At 38.1% G+C, this 14,491-nt stretch overlaps 1 protein-coding gene across 1 annotated transcript in view; it reads right to left on the reverse strand.

The window, feature by feature from the left end:
- Positions 1 to 753: 753 nt before the first annotated feature.
- Positions 754 to 14,491, reverse strand: part of LOC135219551 (double-strand-break repair protein rad21 homolog) — a gene marked incomplete at its 5' end in the record, with an annotated part of 89,434 nt that continues 75,696 nt past the window's right edge. The window contains 1 exon segment of the mRNA XM_064256404.1: positions 754 to 5,000. Coding sequence (XP_064112474.1) covers positions 4,875 to 5,000 — 126 coding nt within the window. The 3' untranslated portion in view covers positions 754 to 4,874.

Raw genomic sequence — 14,491 nt, forward strand, 5'->3', positions numbered from 1 at the left:
CTGGCACTTTTGAAAGGAGTGTATTGTTCTTATGGTTGGGGGGGATGATGAAGTACTTGTCCCACTTCTGGGGTCCAAAGGGGGTCGACATTAAGGCTGGGTGGGGATTGGAGGACATTAAGGTGGGTAGACAAAATTGAAGCTTTTAAGAAAATATTTTTTTGAAGAAGAGGTGCTGTAGGTGACCATTGTTTCAAGGTAGAATGCTGTGATTTATACAGTTGTAGTCACCAAAAACGAACTGGTGAACTGGTGGAAAGGAAGCATTGGGCATCGTGTATTGATGACAGGTGACATGGTAAGAGGATAGGGATGAGCTTTCTTGGGCAGTAGTTAAGCATGTGGTCTGCGAACTAGCCACGTCAGAGAAGCCCAAAAAATTGTGGAACTGATTGTGAGCCTTGCTTTCCTGCAGGGGATAGTTTTATAGACAAAATTAGTGAACCTGGAAACTTGCACATCTCAAAAATAAGATGTGTAATGGAGTGCAATTAAACAAAGTAAGATGCGTAATGGTTTGGCATAATTTTTTTTCTTTTAAGTGTTGGCATTGGGTATCCTCAGCTTATAGTATAACGTTAAGAATTTCAAGCTCAGTACTCAACCACCACAAAGCCAATTTACTTCAATTCCATGAAATTCTAAACATATACTTAACAAATTATGGTAAGCTCAAGTCATGGATTCAGAGTTTGCTAATACAACACTGAACCTAGCAATGACAGGCAACCAAGGAAGGTAAATAATACAAGATTTGTTTCTACATTGTATTCAATATAATATTCTATAAATATTCTCTTTATCTAAATTTCATATAACCAATTCCATGATCACCAAAAAAAAAAAATTGCCCTTTTTTTATTTCTACTAGTGACCACTTATAAAACTATTTTCACATTTATAACTTCACACCTGGGGAAAATTATGAATCTACAAAATTAGTACAAATTTTTAATATACTCAATAGCAAAACCAAAACTGGACAGAATTCCATCAAATATATCTTAGCCTACCAAACATACACACACCTTCCAAATAGAGGTAATATTACACGAACCTCATTACCTAACAGCATGCAACTGCATTACAACTAAATGAATGCATACACAGTCTCGACTACCAGTCATAAACCATGAAAACTATCTCTTGAAGGTAAATTATGAGCTTTAACGTCATTTTACATAATTCAAAACTTTCATTTAATCCTACAGATAACCACTGAAAGATCAAGCTTCTAACAGAAAGAATAAATGCAAATAGGCCTAGGTTTAGCAGTGATAAGTTTTTCAAGAACAAACTTTTAACTGTGCCTAACCTCAATCTGCACCCAAAAGTATTACCTACCGTAATCATCCACATATACCCTAATAAATGATTGAACCTGAATAATTTTCTATTCAGAATTTACCCGAATCAAGTGAACAAGATATAGGGGATATTTTCTTTGACTTTTAGCAGCAAGATTTGAGTATTTAATATAACTATATAATTAAGTGTTTTTACAAATATGTTATTTACAATTTCATGTCATTCACCTGAAAGTAAGTCATCCCTGGCTATAATAATATAAGATTACTTACCTTATTTATATACATCTAGCAAGTATACCCTACCAAATTATATGAACGTGAATAATTTTGTCTTCAGAATATACCAGAATCAGTAAACAAGATATACCAGAATCAGTAAACAAGATATATGAGATTTTCTTTGATTTTAGCTAAATTTGAGTATTTAATGTAACTATATAGTAAACCTCTGGTTACTCATTTATTATCCTTTTTTTGGCATATTCTTCCTTTTCATTGACAAAGTACTGTAATTGTTAAAAGTACCTTCCACAATTCAAGGAGATGCTAAACCATCAGGATGCAAGCTACAACTGTTTTCTTATTTCACAGTATGAGGGGAGCTGGCACAGTTAAGGTTGTCATAGCTAAAGTTTCAAACACCTCCAAAATAGGATTTACGATGTTTAAAAGTATGCCATATCAAAATCAAGCACACATCCATACTAAACTGTCAGTTATCTTCTGTGCATTTAAAGTGTTTGTGTATAATAATGTCTGAGGCATATCCTCTAAAGTACACATGAAAGAATCTGAGAAACCCACACAGCAGTTATAACAATACCCATATACTGGTCTACATAATTTTAAATGTTTTAAACGTATTATTAGACTACATTTTCATTCCCTCCAAATACAAAAGCAGAAGAGTGGTAAAGCATGTGCAATACAGTAATGGTGTATGACTGGATTTATCAGAGTACAGATGTAATATTACCTCTATTATTTGACATATAAAGTTCATTTACACAGTAAACTTTTTATCACACAACAACCATACAAAATACATATCTCCACTTCTACAAAAAAAAAATTATTTAAAGTAGATAAGAAAATTAATCTCCTCATTTTCAAGTAAATCCAAAACCCAAGAAAATTGCTCTCCTAATTCAAACCCAAGAAAATTGCTCTCCTATTTCAAACCCAAGAAAATTGCTCTCCTATTTCAATCCCAAGAAAATTGCTCTCCTAATTTCAACTAAATCCAAAACCCAAGAAAATTGCTCTCCTAATTTCAACTAAATCCAAAACCCTTAGGAAAAGCACAGAAATCATATTGTTAAATGTATCAAACAATTTTTAAAATCATAAGAAAATTTTTAAAAATCAGAAAAATTAAAAATTTCAAATATTTGGGGGCAGGGAAAACTATATAAACCTTGCTGTAAAGCTATAAGGAAAAAACCATTCAACCAATTTTTCATAGTTTGCAAAGAACACAATTTGAACTATGTTCTGCACTGTGCTGGTATCACAAATAGTTCAACCAGAGATAAGCTATAAAAAGTAAATAGATGACATTGGCAAACAGACAGCTCCTAACACTATTTTTCAAATGATTACTATTTTGCATAACACTGTTGTAGGCACAGACATGTGATCAACCCACAATGAGAATCACTATTAAAATCCACTAAATGAACCCACAAATGAATGTGCACCTTCCTAAAAATTAGATATTCTCAGTGTGATATGATCAATGCCTGATATAAAATCAAAACAAGAAATAATATCTGTGGTAAAAAACAAATTTGTACTTCATCAAAATCCGGGGCATCTTAAAATTTCTGCTCTATCCTTTCAGTTGCTTTTCTCTGAGTCTATGATAATAAAGAATACCATCACCTGAGGTCATAACTGGGGTGAGCAGAAATTTTCCCCGAGTGAATACCTAAATCCAGAAAACCTGCACTCAAGTACAGCCAGATACTACAGTATATGGTACAGTGCAACTAAGAATATGTTTATTTACAAATGGAAATCTTCACTTGCAATGCGGTACCTACTCTGCATGGGTTGATCCTATACAAACCAACTAAAATATTTACGCATTTCTTAAATAAAACAAATTGACACCACAAAATAATGCACATAAAAATATGGTCGGACTAAAGTATGCAAGTATAGAGTATGGTGTGAAAATAAATGCTCAAATGATATCCAGTCCCATTCCTTCCACTGGAGAAAATTAATAAAATAAAAATAATTCTCTTCAATTCACTTAACGTTCATAACTATACGCTTAATTTGCATGCAAGTACATACTCTCATTCTTGAAGTGATATACTCGTAGAGAGTGAACTTCCATCATCGCAAGTTCAGCTAACACTTGCTATTCTCAGGCAAAACATCTGATTGTCCCAAAGAAACCCTGACAAAGTTAGCCATAAAATGTTCATTGCAACGAGTAACTTTTTTTTTTTTTTTTTTTTGTAAAACTTATATTTTATGTACAGTACTTGCTCTTAAAGCAGGACATCTTTATCCTTACCATTAAGTTTGCATATGAAATCAATACAAAAAACTTTTGCTGAAAATCACTCCATGTCCACACAGCAATCAATTTACATCACATGACATTGGCAAACTATGAAGGAGGTGGATCTAAACATATCTAACCAAGTTATCAAACGTGAGAATCAAACATAGAGTTTGCTATGCATCAATATGGGAATGGTAACTGGCTGTAAGTACAAGCTCAGCACCCATACTAAAAATTAACAGTCTGACTATAAACCCTATTCTATATATATATATATATTATATAAAAAAAAAACCTAATATGACTGTCACTACTGGATACCGACTGTCTTACAAATCATGCTAGTGATATCCAATCTTTCTCTAATTCCTTTTACATTGCAACAAACATCACACAAAGTTAAAAACCATCTTTTCTTTTAAGGCCATCGGAAAGCTTGTGGGCCATGAATTTTATGACAAGAATTCACATCCCAACAAATCCCTGTAACATTTCATGTTACAAACCACTAGATCACAAAAAACTTAACTGCTAAGTTTTATCATTAACCTCCCCTTACCTCCTTGAAATAATAAAAAATTTTGGTAAGACAGATTTAGATTTTATACAAGAATAACATGTTAACATGTAGACTACTACTTCTCTCCTAGTTTATTCATCTGTAATATGTATTTTTGAATTTCACAAAAACATACTGCAATTACCAGCAATTGCTGTGTGAACATCCACCCAATGCATGACAATATTTAAAATGGCTTAAACTTCTCTTTTTCTAAAACTGTTTTCACAGAAAACAATTCTCTTAAACACTTGCTTCAATTTCTCAAGTGTACATAAAACTTGACAGGATTGTTCTTCGATATCTTCTGCACCAAAAATTAATTGTATTTTGTGATTCTGGTGAAAAGTATTCATTATCACCTCTGTAAACTGAACACCAGTGTCTGACTACATGCCCAACTATGAATATGTATAGGAAATGGGCAACACCAATAAAAAATTTTCCCAAACTGCATTATAATAAAATAGATATTTGTATCAGTTTACAGTGAAGGGTTATCATACATTGGTCCAGGACTAATGAGAATTTCACTGAAGGCAGATTCTTGATGCAATTCAACTGCCTGCAACTTCTTCAACACAAGCATCGTGTAGAATTTCTGAGCCACCTTTAAAAGGAGAGAGAGAAATCAGAGGAAAATACAGCTATTACCATTCTAAAATTTATAATAAAACTGTTCCTACATAAACCCTGATTACATTTAAGTCAGAACACTCATTGCATACCAGTTAAAACTATGCAGCTACATTTTAAACTTACTAAATCCAATATTTACTTTGAAAAGCTACCATAAAAAAAAGGATGCTTTAGCTTATTCTTTACTCACAGATACTGCCCTACAAGCAACCACCAACTGTCACTCAATAAAAGGAAATATTTCATTCTCCTAAAACTATCCATATCAGCACACTGACAAAGCTAAAATTAGTCTGACCCTGGCATGATAACTATGAAATTCATGTTACAAGCATTAGCAATTCAATTTGGCAATCGAGAAAAATCAATAGCACCGGGGGAGGCACTTGGACGTACCCCCCCCCCCTTAGGTGTTAAATAGTAGTTTTTCTTCACAATAGTCGAAGATTGATCAAAGCCACTAAAGGATTTATAAAATTTTGAGATATCTAATAGATATACCATTTTCAATTTTTAATAATTCACTAATATGTGATTTTTTTTAATGTACTTTTGTTTATTTATAATAACATCTGAAAATATAGCAAAATTCAAATCTGTAGTATCATGGTATAACTTTCCTAGTTGGGGTTGGGTTTTCATCAATTTGGGGGAAGAGAGACTGGGTGATGTGGAAAAGTGCATGCTAAATAGTCTGTCTTTCACAATAATCTCAGATTAATCAAAGGCACTACAAGATTTATATTTCAAAAGAAAGATCTAATTCAAATACCAATTTGATTGTTCAATCATTCACTATAGTCTCCTCGCACACCACTGCAACTGCACAGGATGCAGGATTTGTCAGTATTGTATCAACGTATATCTAAATTAATCTTTAACAATCATCCAAAATATAGCAAATCATTAAAATTGTGATGTAATATATAAATTCCTATTGTCTGCATAGTTGCTGCCACTGACATAAATTTTGTCCATCACAATATACATATCATATTATTACATACCATAATATAATATTATATATATATATATAATATAATAATATATATATATATATATATAGATATATATATATATATATATATATATATATAGATATATTAATATATATATTTATAATTATAATATATATTATTATTAATTATATGTATGTATATTTGATGACAAATATTTCAGTGGCAGCAACTATGCAGACAATAGGAATTTATATATTACATCACAATTTTAATGATTTGCTATATTTTGGATGATTGTTAAAGATTAATTTAGATATACGTTGATACAATACTGACAAATCCTGCATCCTGTGCAGTTGCAGTGGTGTGCGAGGAGACTATAGTGAATGATTGAACAATCAAATTGGTATTTGAATTAGATCTTTCTTTTGAAATATAAATCTTGTAGTGCCTTTGATTAATCTGAGATTATTGTGAAAGACAGACTATTTAGCATGCACTTTTCCACATCAAACACACACTCACATACACATATGTAGTCAGCCCTCAGTTAATGACTGGGTTCCTTCCCGACCAATGCTGCTAATCGAAAATTGGCGATAACAGCACAAAAACCCTGCTTAACGGCGTCGTTAACCAGAGATCGATGCTGCCTTTAAGCAGGGTTTTTGGGGTATTATCATCATTTGCATAACCTTTATGGTCTGAGTGATATTTCTACAAAATTAATATATGTACTCGTTAGACATAACAGCGCTTGCGGCGCTGTTAACCGAAAATCGTGCTGTAAAATACCTTTAAATGCCTTATTTTTAAATGAATATTTCTGACGACTGCCATAAATTCGATTTGATGCTAAGTGACATACATACATACAAACATACATATATGAATAACTTGATCACAAAGTATATAAAACGTGATGCTATGTATAAACAAAGGTTTTTGCCACGAAGAAAAAAATGAAAAGCAAGATAGCCAAGAACTTTCGGTCTGGTACGACCCTTTACTAAGGCACAACTGATCATACAGAGGAAAAACTTAGTAAAAGTAGGCTTAATATCCAATCTGACATTACAAGATTAGCAATAAGGTCAATTTCACTCTAAAGAAATGAGGAAACGCCTGAGGGCAACAGATGATTCATCCAGAAAACAATACATTTTGAAAAAACGAGGAGCATACACAACTTATTACCATGAAATTTACAAAAATGTTACCAAAAAAAGAGTGAAAAGACAAAAAAAGGATATAAATATCTCTCTCTCTCTCTCTCTCTCTCTCTCTCGAGAGAGAGAGAGAGAAATAATAACTACATACATGTGGGACTAATTAATTAATAGTTCATTTATTTTAAGGTCCTTCATAATAATTTCACAAATATATGGGTCCAAATGGTACAATCCCAGACTAAGATTTATGTAGTTTTTATTAGTGATTTGTATAGCTGCTGATTCCAGTAAATTTCTTGAAACATAATCATTAGATCTAGCAATTACAGAGGTATCGCCACGATTAATACAATGAGATTTTTCACTCTGATGGATAAACAGTGCATTTGAAGTCTGGGCTGTTCTAACTGAATACATATGCTGCCTAATACGTACACATAAATTTTAATTTGACTGACCAACATAAAAAGATGGGCAATCCTTACAAGGAATTTTGTTAATGTTGTTGTTATTTGTCATGGGACTATTCTTAATTAGCATATCTTTAATGGTATTGTTATAAGAGAACACTACATTAACATTAAACGATTTAAATATTGATTTTATGGTTTCAATTCAACGACAGTAAGGCAAGCCAAGTACATTTTTTAGGATTTCTTTTTCATTACTAGCAACACTATAAAACTTTTTGTGAGCTTTTTGATAACATAAATCAATTATATGAGGTGGGTAGCAGAGATCATTTCCTATCTTTTTTATGTATTCTATTTCTTGGTCAAGATATTGTGGACTTTTGATATGCAAAGCACGTAAGAACAGAAGAAAAAAATGAAATTTTAATATTAAGATGGTGGCCAAAATGATAATGTACATGTTAAACTATTTGTGGGTTTTCTATAAATACTGAATTTACATTGGAAATATTCTCTATGTATTAACCCTTAAAAGCCATGCCGGTATTTCCGAAAGTGTCAAGATTAGGAGTTCATTTTTTGTCATTGCCTGAAGTTTAGTATGCAACAATCAGAAATGAAAATATTCTCATTATCATATATAAATATTGGAATATATGACAGTGCAAAAAAAAATAAAAAATTTTCATAAATAATTGTATACAAATCACGCTGTGAGCAAAACGGTTAAAGCTGAGTTGATTATTTTTTCGTTATATTGTACACTAAATTGCGATGATTTTGGTACACAACAAATTGTAAAACGATCAAAGCAACACAAGAGAAAATATTATCACAATATGATGCATGAATTTGTAACGCGCAGACGTAAAAGAAAAGTTTTCAAAAATTCACCATAAATCGAAATATTGTGCTAGACTTCCCGTTTGTTGCAAAATGAAGGTAATTGATTGAATATTTATAGACTAAGCGTTGTAGCTTACAATTGCAGTTTTCGACCATTTCGGTAGAGTTAAAGTTGACCGAAGGTCGAATTTTTTCTATTTATTGTGATTTATATTAAAATATTTCAAAACTGATAAAAGTTACAACCATGGGTTGTTTTTCGTTGTATTCTACATGAAATTGCACACATTTTCATATATAAAACTTTATGTAACGGCTGATTTAAAATGGTGCAAACATTACGACAATCGGATGTAAAAAAGGGATTTTGACGAAGGAAAAATCTATTTCTGGGCAAGGGCCCGTGTCGCCCAGTGAACTTCCAATCATTCATTCATTCATATTTCTAAGGTAAATATTACAAACATTACCAGAGAAAAACTAAAATGGGATGTCAAGAGTATTCTGACTCGCTCACCCTATATAAAGAGAGTGTCGGTATGGTTTCTGGGGCGAGTGAAACCACTACCACGGGCCTCTTGTTATTTAGATCTCCCCTTCACAAAATCCTCCTGCTAGAGAGAGCTGATACACAGCCCACGCCAGTAACTACTACTACCAGCGCTCCCACGCCAACACGAGCTCCTCTAGCGGCCATCCTTGAAGTTAGAAGACCAAGCTTGGGCCCAAGGGTGGGTGTAAAAAAAAAAAAAAAGGGGGGGGGGGGGGGATTTCACTGGGCGACACGGGCCCTTGCCCAGAAATAGATTTTTCCTTTGTCAAAATCCCTTTTCTGGGCTCAGCCCGTGTCGCTTCGTGAAATAGTACCAGAGAAATGGCCACAAGCTTGAGGAAATTCAAAATACTATAAGGTAATAAGAAAAAACCAAATATATTAGAGGAGTATAATCTAGAGTAATAATTACAGAAGTTATCGCATATGTACTTAAAATAACTTATGATAACTTATGTTAGACTTATGATAAATTACAGGAGTTTAAAACTAAACTTATGCTAACTTATGATAACTTAAAACTAGACTGATAGATTATATACAGATGTGAGTAATCCTAGCATAAAAATAAGGAAAACATCTCGATATAGCATTTTTGGCAGCTAAGGCTCAAAACAGGGTAGAACCTGGTGGCAGGATTACAGGAAGGATGTTAGTGAGACAGGTAGAAAGGAGATCTGGATCTACGACTAAACTACTTAGACAGTGTCAGGAGAGACTGTTTCCCGCTGCCACTGCTGGAAATTTAAGAGATTCTAAGGATTTCAGGTAGTGGCGTCTGAATACTGTCGGCGACTTCCAGCCTGTGTACTTTTTCAGGTCATCAAAATTCATGTGTTGGAAATAATTGATTGAGGTGGCTACTGCCCTAATGTCGTGGACTTTGGGGAACGAATCTGGGTTGGCTTGTTTAATAAAGTACAAGATCTGTTGTCTAATTCCCTTTAAGGAAATAGTGCCACCTTTTTCCCTCATGAATAAGGGGCCTGAGGATCTCGTAGATGTCCTAGAAAGATAGGCTCGTAAGGTCGTCACTAGACATAGAGAAGGGTCTTGAGGAAGAGGGAGGATCTTCCAAGGGGCCCACCTCATTGAAGGATCCTCGTTTTTGGCCAAAAATTTTCGATCTGGGGAGAGGAGAACTTCTCCTGATGGAAGAAATTCGATATGGCCTGAGTCTCTAGAAAGGGCCGACAGTTCAGATACTCTGACTCCTGAAGCCAGACTTAAAATAAATAATGTTTTCCTTAGGAGTGGTATATAGCTACATGAATCGTTATCAGTATCTGAAGCCAGTTTGAGAACATCATTTAAGAACCATGAAACTGAGCTAGGTCTCTCTGATGGTCTGAGCCTAGCACAAGCTCTAGGAATAGACGAGAAATAAGAATCTGTTAAGTATTTTAAAACCAAACTGAAAAATTTTCTTTAGAGCTGACTTATTGGTAGTAATAGTACTGGCTGCTAAACCTTTTTCAAATACGGATCTGAAGAAGGAGATAGCCAGATTAGTAGTCATGGTTCGAGATTCTGTTTCCTTCAGGAAATTGGCTAGTTGTTTAACAGCTGCGTCATACCGACATATGGTTGATTCTTTTTTATCCGATTCTAAAAAAAGGATGTTTTGAGGATCAATGTTTCCATCTCTTTTAGCCGCAAACTTCATGAAGTCCAAAAAGTTAGGGTTTTGAGAATTCCTGAGGAAGCGAACACAGTCCTCGTTTGTACTGGTTGAGATAGCTTGGGATTGGGAATCCGTTGAGGTCGGAGACCCAATTCCAGAAGTAGTGGAAACCACTTGCTCTTGGGCCAATCTGGGGCCTACTAGAGCAACTTGTCTTTAGTTTGTTCAGAACTTTCAACAGAAGATTCACTGGAGGAAAGATGTACACTTTCTTCCACCGATTCCAATCTATGGCCATGGCGTCTGTGGCATAAGCCAGAGGGTCCAGGTTGGGAGCCACATAGCACGGGAGCTTGTGGTTCGATTGTGATGCGAAAAGATCCACCTGGAGGCCTGGGACCTTTTGGCATATCCACTGGAATGAACGCCTGTCCAGAGACCACTCCGATTCTAGAGGAACTGAACGAGACAGGGCGTCTGCTATCATGTTCCTTACTCCCGCCAGGTGAGTGGAGGATAGGTGCCATTTGTACTTGGCTACTAGTGAGAATATGGTTATCATGACATGGTTCACATGACTTGATTTGGATCCTCCTCTGTTGATGCAGTGTACTACTACTGCACTGTCCAATACCAGCTTGATGTGAGATTTCTTGGCTGGTAGAAGCCTCTTTAATGTGAGGAACACTGCCATAGCTTCTAATACATTGATGTGAAACTGGCGGAACTGAGGAGACCAAGTCCCTTGTACTTTTTTAAACTGAGAATATCCTCCCAACCCCTTAGAGAAGCGTGTGTGGATAACCAACGCCGGAGGGGGGAATTGAAGAGGAATCGACTTGGATAGATTCTTGGCCTCCGCCCAGGGGCGGAGTCGCTTGCGGAGAATCGGCGGGATGGCTGACAACCTGTCCTGAGACTTGATGTTTGCTCTCGAGCGCCAGACCCGGTTTATGTCTTTCAACTTTGCCTTCAGTAGAACGTCTGTCACTGAGGCGAACTGGAGAGAACCTAGGATTCTTTCCTGGTTTCTCCTTGATGTTTGTTTGCATTTGAGGAATTGTCTTGTTGCTTTGGCTATTTCTTTCCTTTTGGCCAGTGGAACTGACAGAGTATGGGAGCTTAAATCCCATTGAATGCCGAGCCATTGAAAGCGGGAGTCCGGCGTTAGCCTGGACTTGGTCTTGTTTATTTGGAACCCCAGATGATCCAGACACTGTATTACTTTGACCGTTGCTTTGCGACATTCTTCGACGGTTGCTGCCCAAACAAGCCAATCGTCCAGATACGCTACTACCATTATCCCCTGAGACCTTAGTTGCTGAACTACTGACTCCGCCATCTTCGTGAATACCCTGGGGGCCACGTACAACCCAGAGGGCATTACTTTGAAGGAGAATGCCTGGTTCCCTAGTCTGAAGCCTAGGTACGGGCGGAAGTGTCTTGCCACTGGGATATGATAGTATGCGTCTGTAAGATTGATAGAGGTGGTGACGGCCACACGGGGAAGTTAGGTCCGCACCTGCGAGATAGTCAGCATTTTGAACTTGTCGCATCGAATGAATAAGTTTAGACGGGACAAGTCTAAGATTATTCTTCGTTTGGTTGAGCCTTTCTTTGGCACGCTGAACAAGCGACCTTGAAACTTTAAATGCTTGACTTTTGACACTACTCCTTTCTGAAGGAGTTCTTGAGCATACTCCGTCAATTCCGATGTTGGCCGTTGAAGGAAGGTCTTGGATGGAGGAGGGCCCTTGATTCAGCTCCATCCCAGTCCTTTGGACACAATACTTTGTGCCCAATTGCTGAATCCCCATCTGTGGCGATAGAGGAACAGTCTCCCTCCTACCTGAGGATCCTCACTGACTTGGGGCAGGTCGTGACCCGCGTCCTCCCCGGAAGTGTTTGCCTCTGCTAGGTGTTCTTCCGCCGCCTCTCTGGTGAAATGCACCCCTAGCCCTACTGCCTCTTCCAAACCTATTAAAAGGTTGGAATGCTTGGCCTTCAAAGACTGGGTTGAAGGCCGGTGACACTGCAAAAGAGGCAGAAGGCTGGTTCTGGGGAGTCAGTAGGAGGAATTGCTGAGACTGACTCTTCGAGGTGGAGGGTTGTGCCACCTGGGAGACTGGCACTGCCTGTACCACCTGCTGCTGTTGGGTAGCCTGGAAAGGTTGGAATTTCCTAGGCTTTTTCAACTTTTTTGTAGTAGAGGAAGTAGGTTCAGGCTTCCTCTTACTTGAAAGTCCCCAACGGACCTTAAGGCTCTGATTCAGCCTTGTCGCCTCGTGCTGAACCTCATTGACCAATGCTTCCGGAAAGAGGTCAGCAACCCATATGGAAGCCGCGAGCAACTTATTGGGTTCGTGGCGAATGGTCGCCTCTTGCAGCACGTGTTTTCTGCAATTGTGCCTTGCGATTGTGAAGTCATACAGATCACACTGCACAGTGTGTGTCTGTGCCTTAGCCAACAATTTGAAAAGGGGTTCCGTGCCGTAAGTTACAGCCGCAACCTCTGTCATTACCAGGGCATTTAAGGTCCTCCCTAGCCTGGTCCTAGCATCAAATTCAGCCTGAATAAGATTGTCTGGGAGCCTGGGAAGCTTCTCGCTAAATTGTGTTATTGCACAATCTGGCTTGAGTTTCCCTACTGTGAATGTGGCTGGGAGACCTGCCCAAAGATCTTCGGTGCCTGGAAGGAGAAGAGATGTGGGCTCCGTTTCTCGGAGTTGAGGCATGGGCTCATCTTTCATGGCGGCCTGAAGAGTCAACTCCGCTAACTTTGTGGTGAATGGAATGGGGGTTTCTCCGTCCGCCACAAAGATAGTAAAGGGGCTCTTAAAGGCTTGGAGCTTGGTATTGGTGCAATCCCAATCTTCCAAGCTACTCAGCCACTCCCTTTGGGCCTGATCTCGGCTGAAGATCACCGTCTCCTTGGGAATTCTGTCCTCCCTTCTCATCGCCGCCTCTGTAAAACGGGCATAACCAATGAATGGTGGCTGTAGGTCGGCGGGGTGAAACTCGAAGTCTTCAAGCCTTCGAGTACCGCAGTCCACCAACGTCAGCATTCCGTCTTTAAAAGGGGCAAACGACGAAACCCTCCATGGGTTATTCGCCGTATAGGGAGGAAGGGTATCGTAGTCCGGCATGGTTTGCACCGCCATACCGGGCTGTGGGAGAACTGCTGCAGGGTTCTCCCGGAGACCTGCCATCAGATTCTCCTGCTTGGTCAGTCTTTCCGAAATGTTTCAGATCGACTGGCCCGACTCCTCGAAGGAAGAAGAGATGTGTGATAACATCTGTTCGAACTTGTCTTGAACTAAGTTCCCGACAAAGTTCCCCATCTGCTGCATGATGTTAGCAGTAAACGCTTCCGTGTCGAAGGGGCTAGGATCCTTGAACACGGCAGGAGTCTTGGGGCGTGCCCCAGTAGAGGTCGAAGGCTCAGGATCCGCAGATGGCTGAGCCTTGTCCTTCTAGGACTTGCCTCTGGACCCTTTGGAGTGTGAAGAAGAGGACTTCAACTTCTCTGCTCCGGGATGGTGAGCCGGAGGCTTATGAGAGGAAGAGGACGTAGTCTTTTTGGACACTGTCTTCTCCAGGGTCTTTAATTCACGCTTCCCTTTCACCTTAGGGATAGCCTGAGTGGACTTCGGCCTAACCGAAAGTTCGCTCTCTGAGAAACCTTGGAAAGAAGGAGTAGAAAGTACAGGGGAAGTAGATCCAGACCGACCCAAGGGAAGCCCTTGAGTCCCCAACAAACCTGCCTCATCCAACATACTACCTGTATCACCTACCGCCATTGGTTCAAGGTCTAAATCCAGCGTCGCCACGTCGTCTGCGATCTCGGAGTTGCCCTGGCCCGCCAGTGCCTGGGCCACCTGATGCTGAATGGTGG

The sequence above is a fragment of the Macrobrachium nipponense genome, chromosome 1 (assembly GCF_015104395.2).
Source record: "Macrobrachium nipponense isolate FS-2020 chromosome 1, ASM1510439v2, whole genome shotgun sequence".
In the NCBI taxonomy this organism is placed as follows: Eukaryota; Metazoa; Arthropoda; class Malacostraca; order Decapoda; family Palaemonidae; genus Macrobrachium; species Macrobrachium nipponense.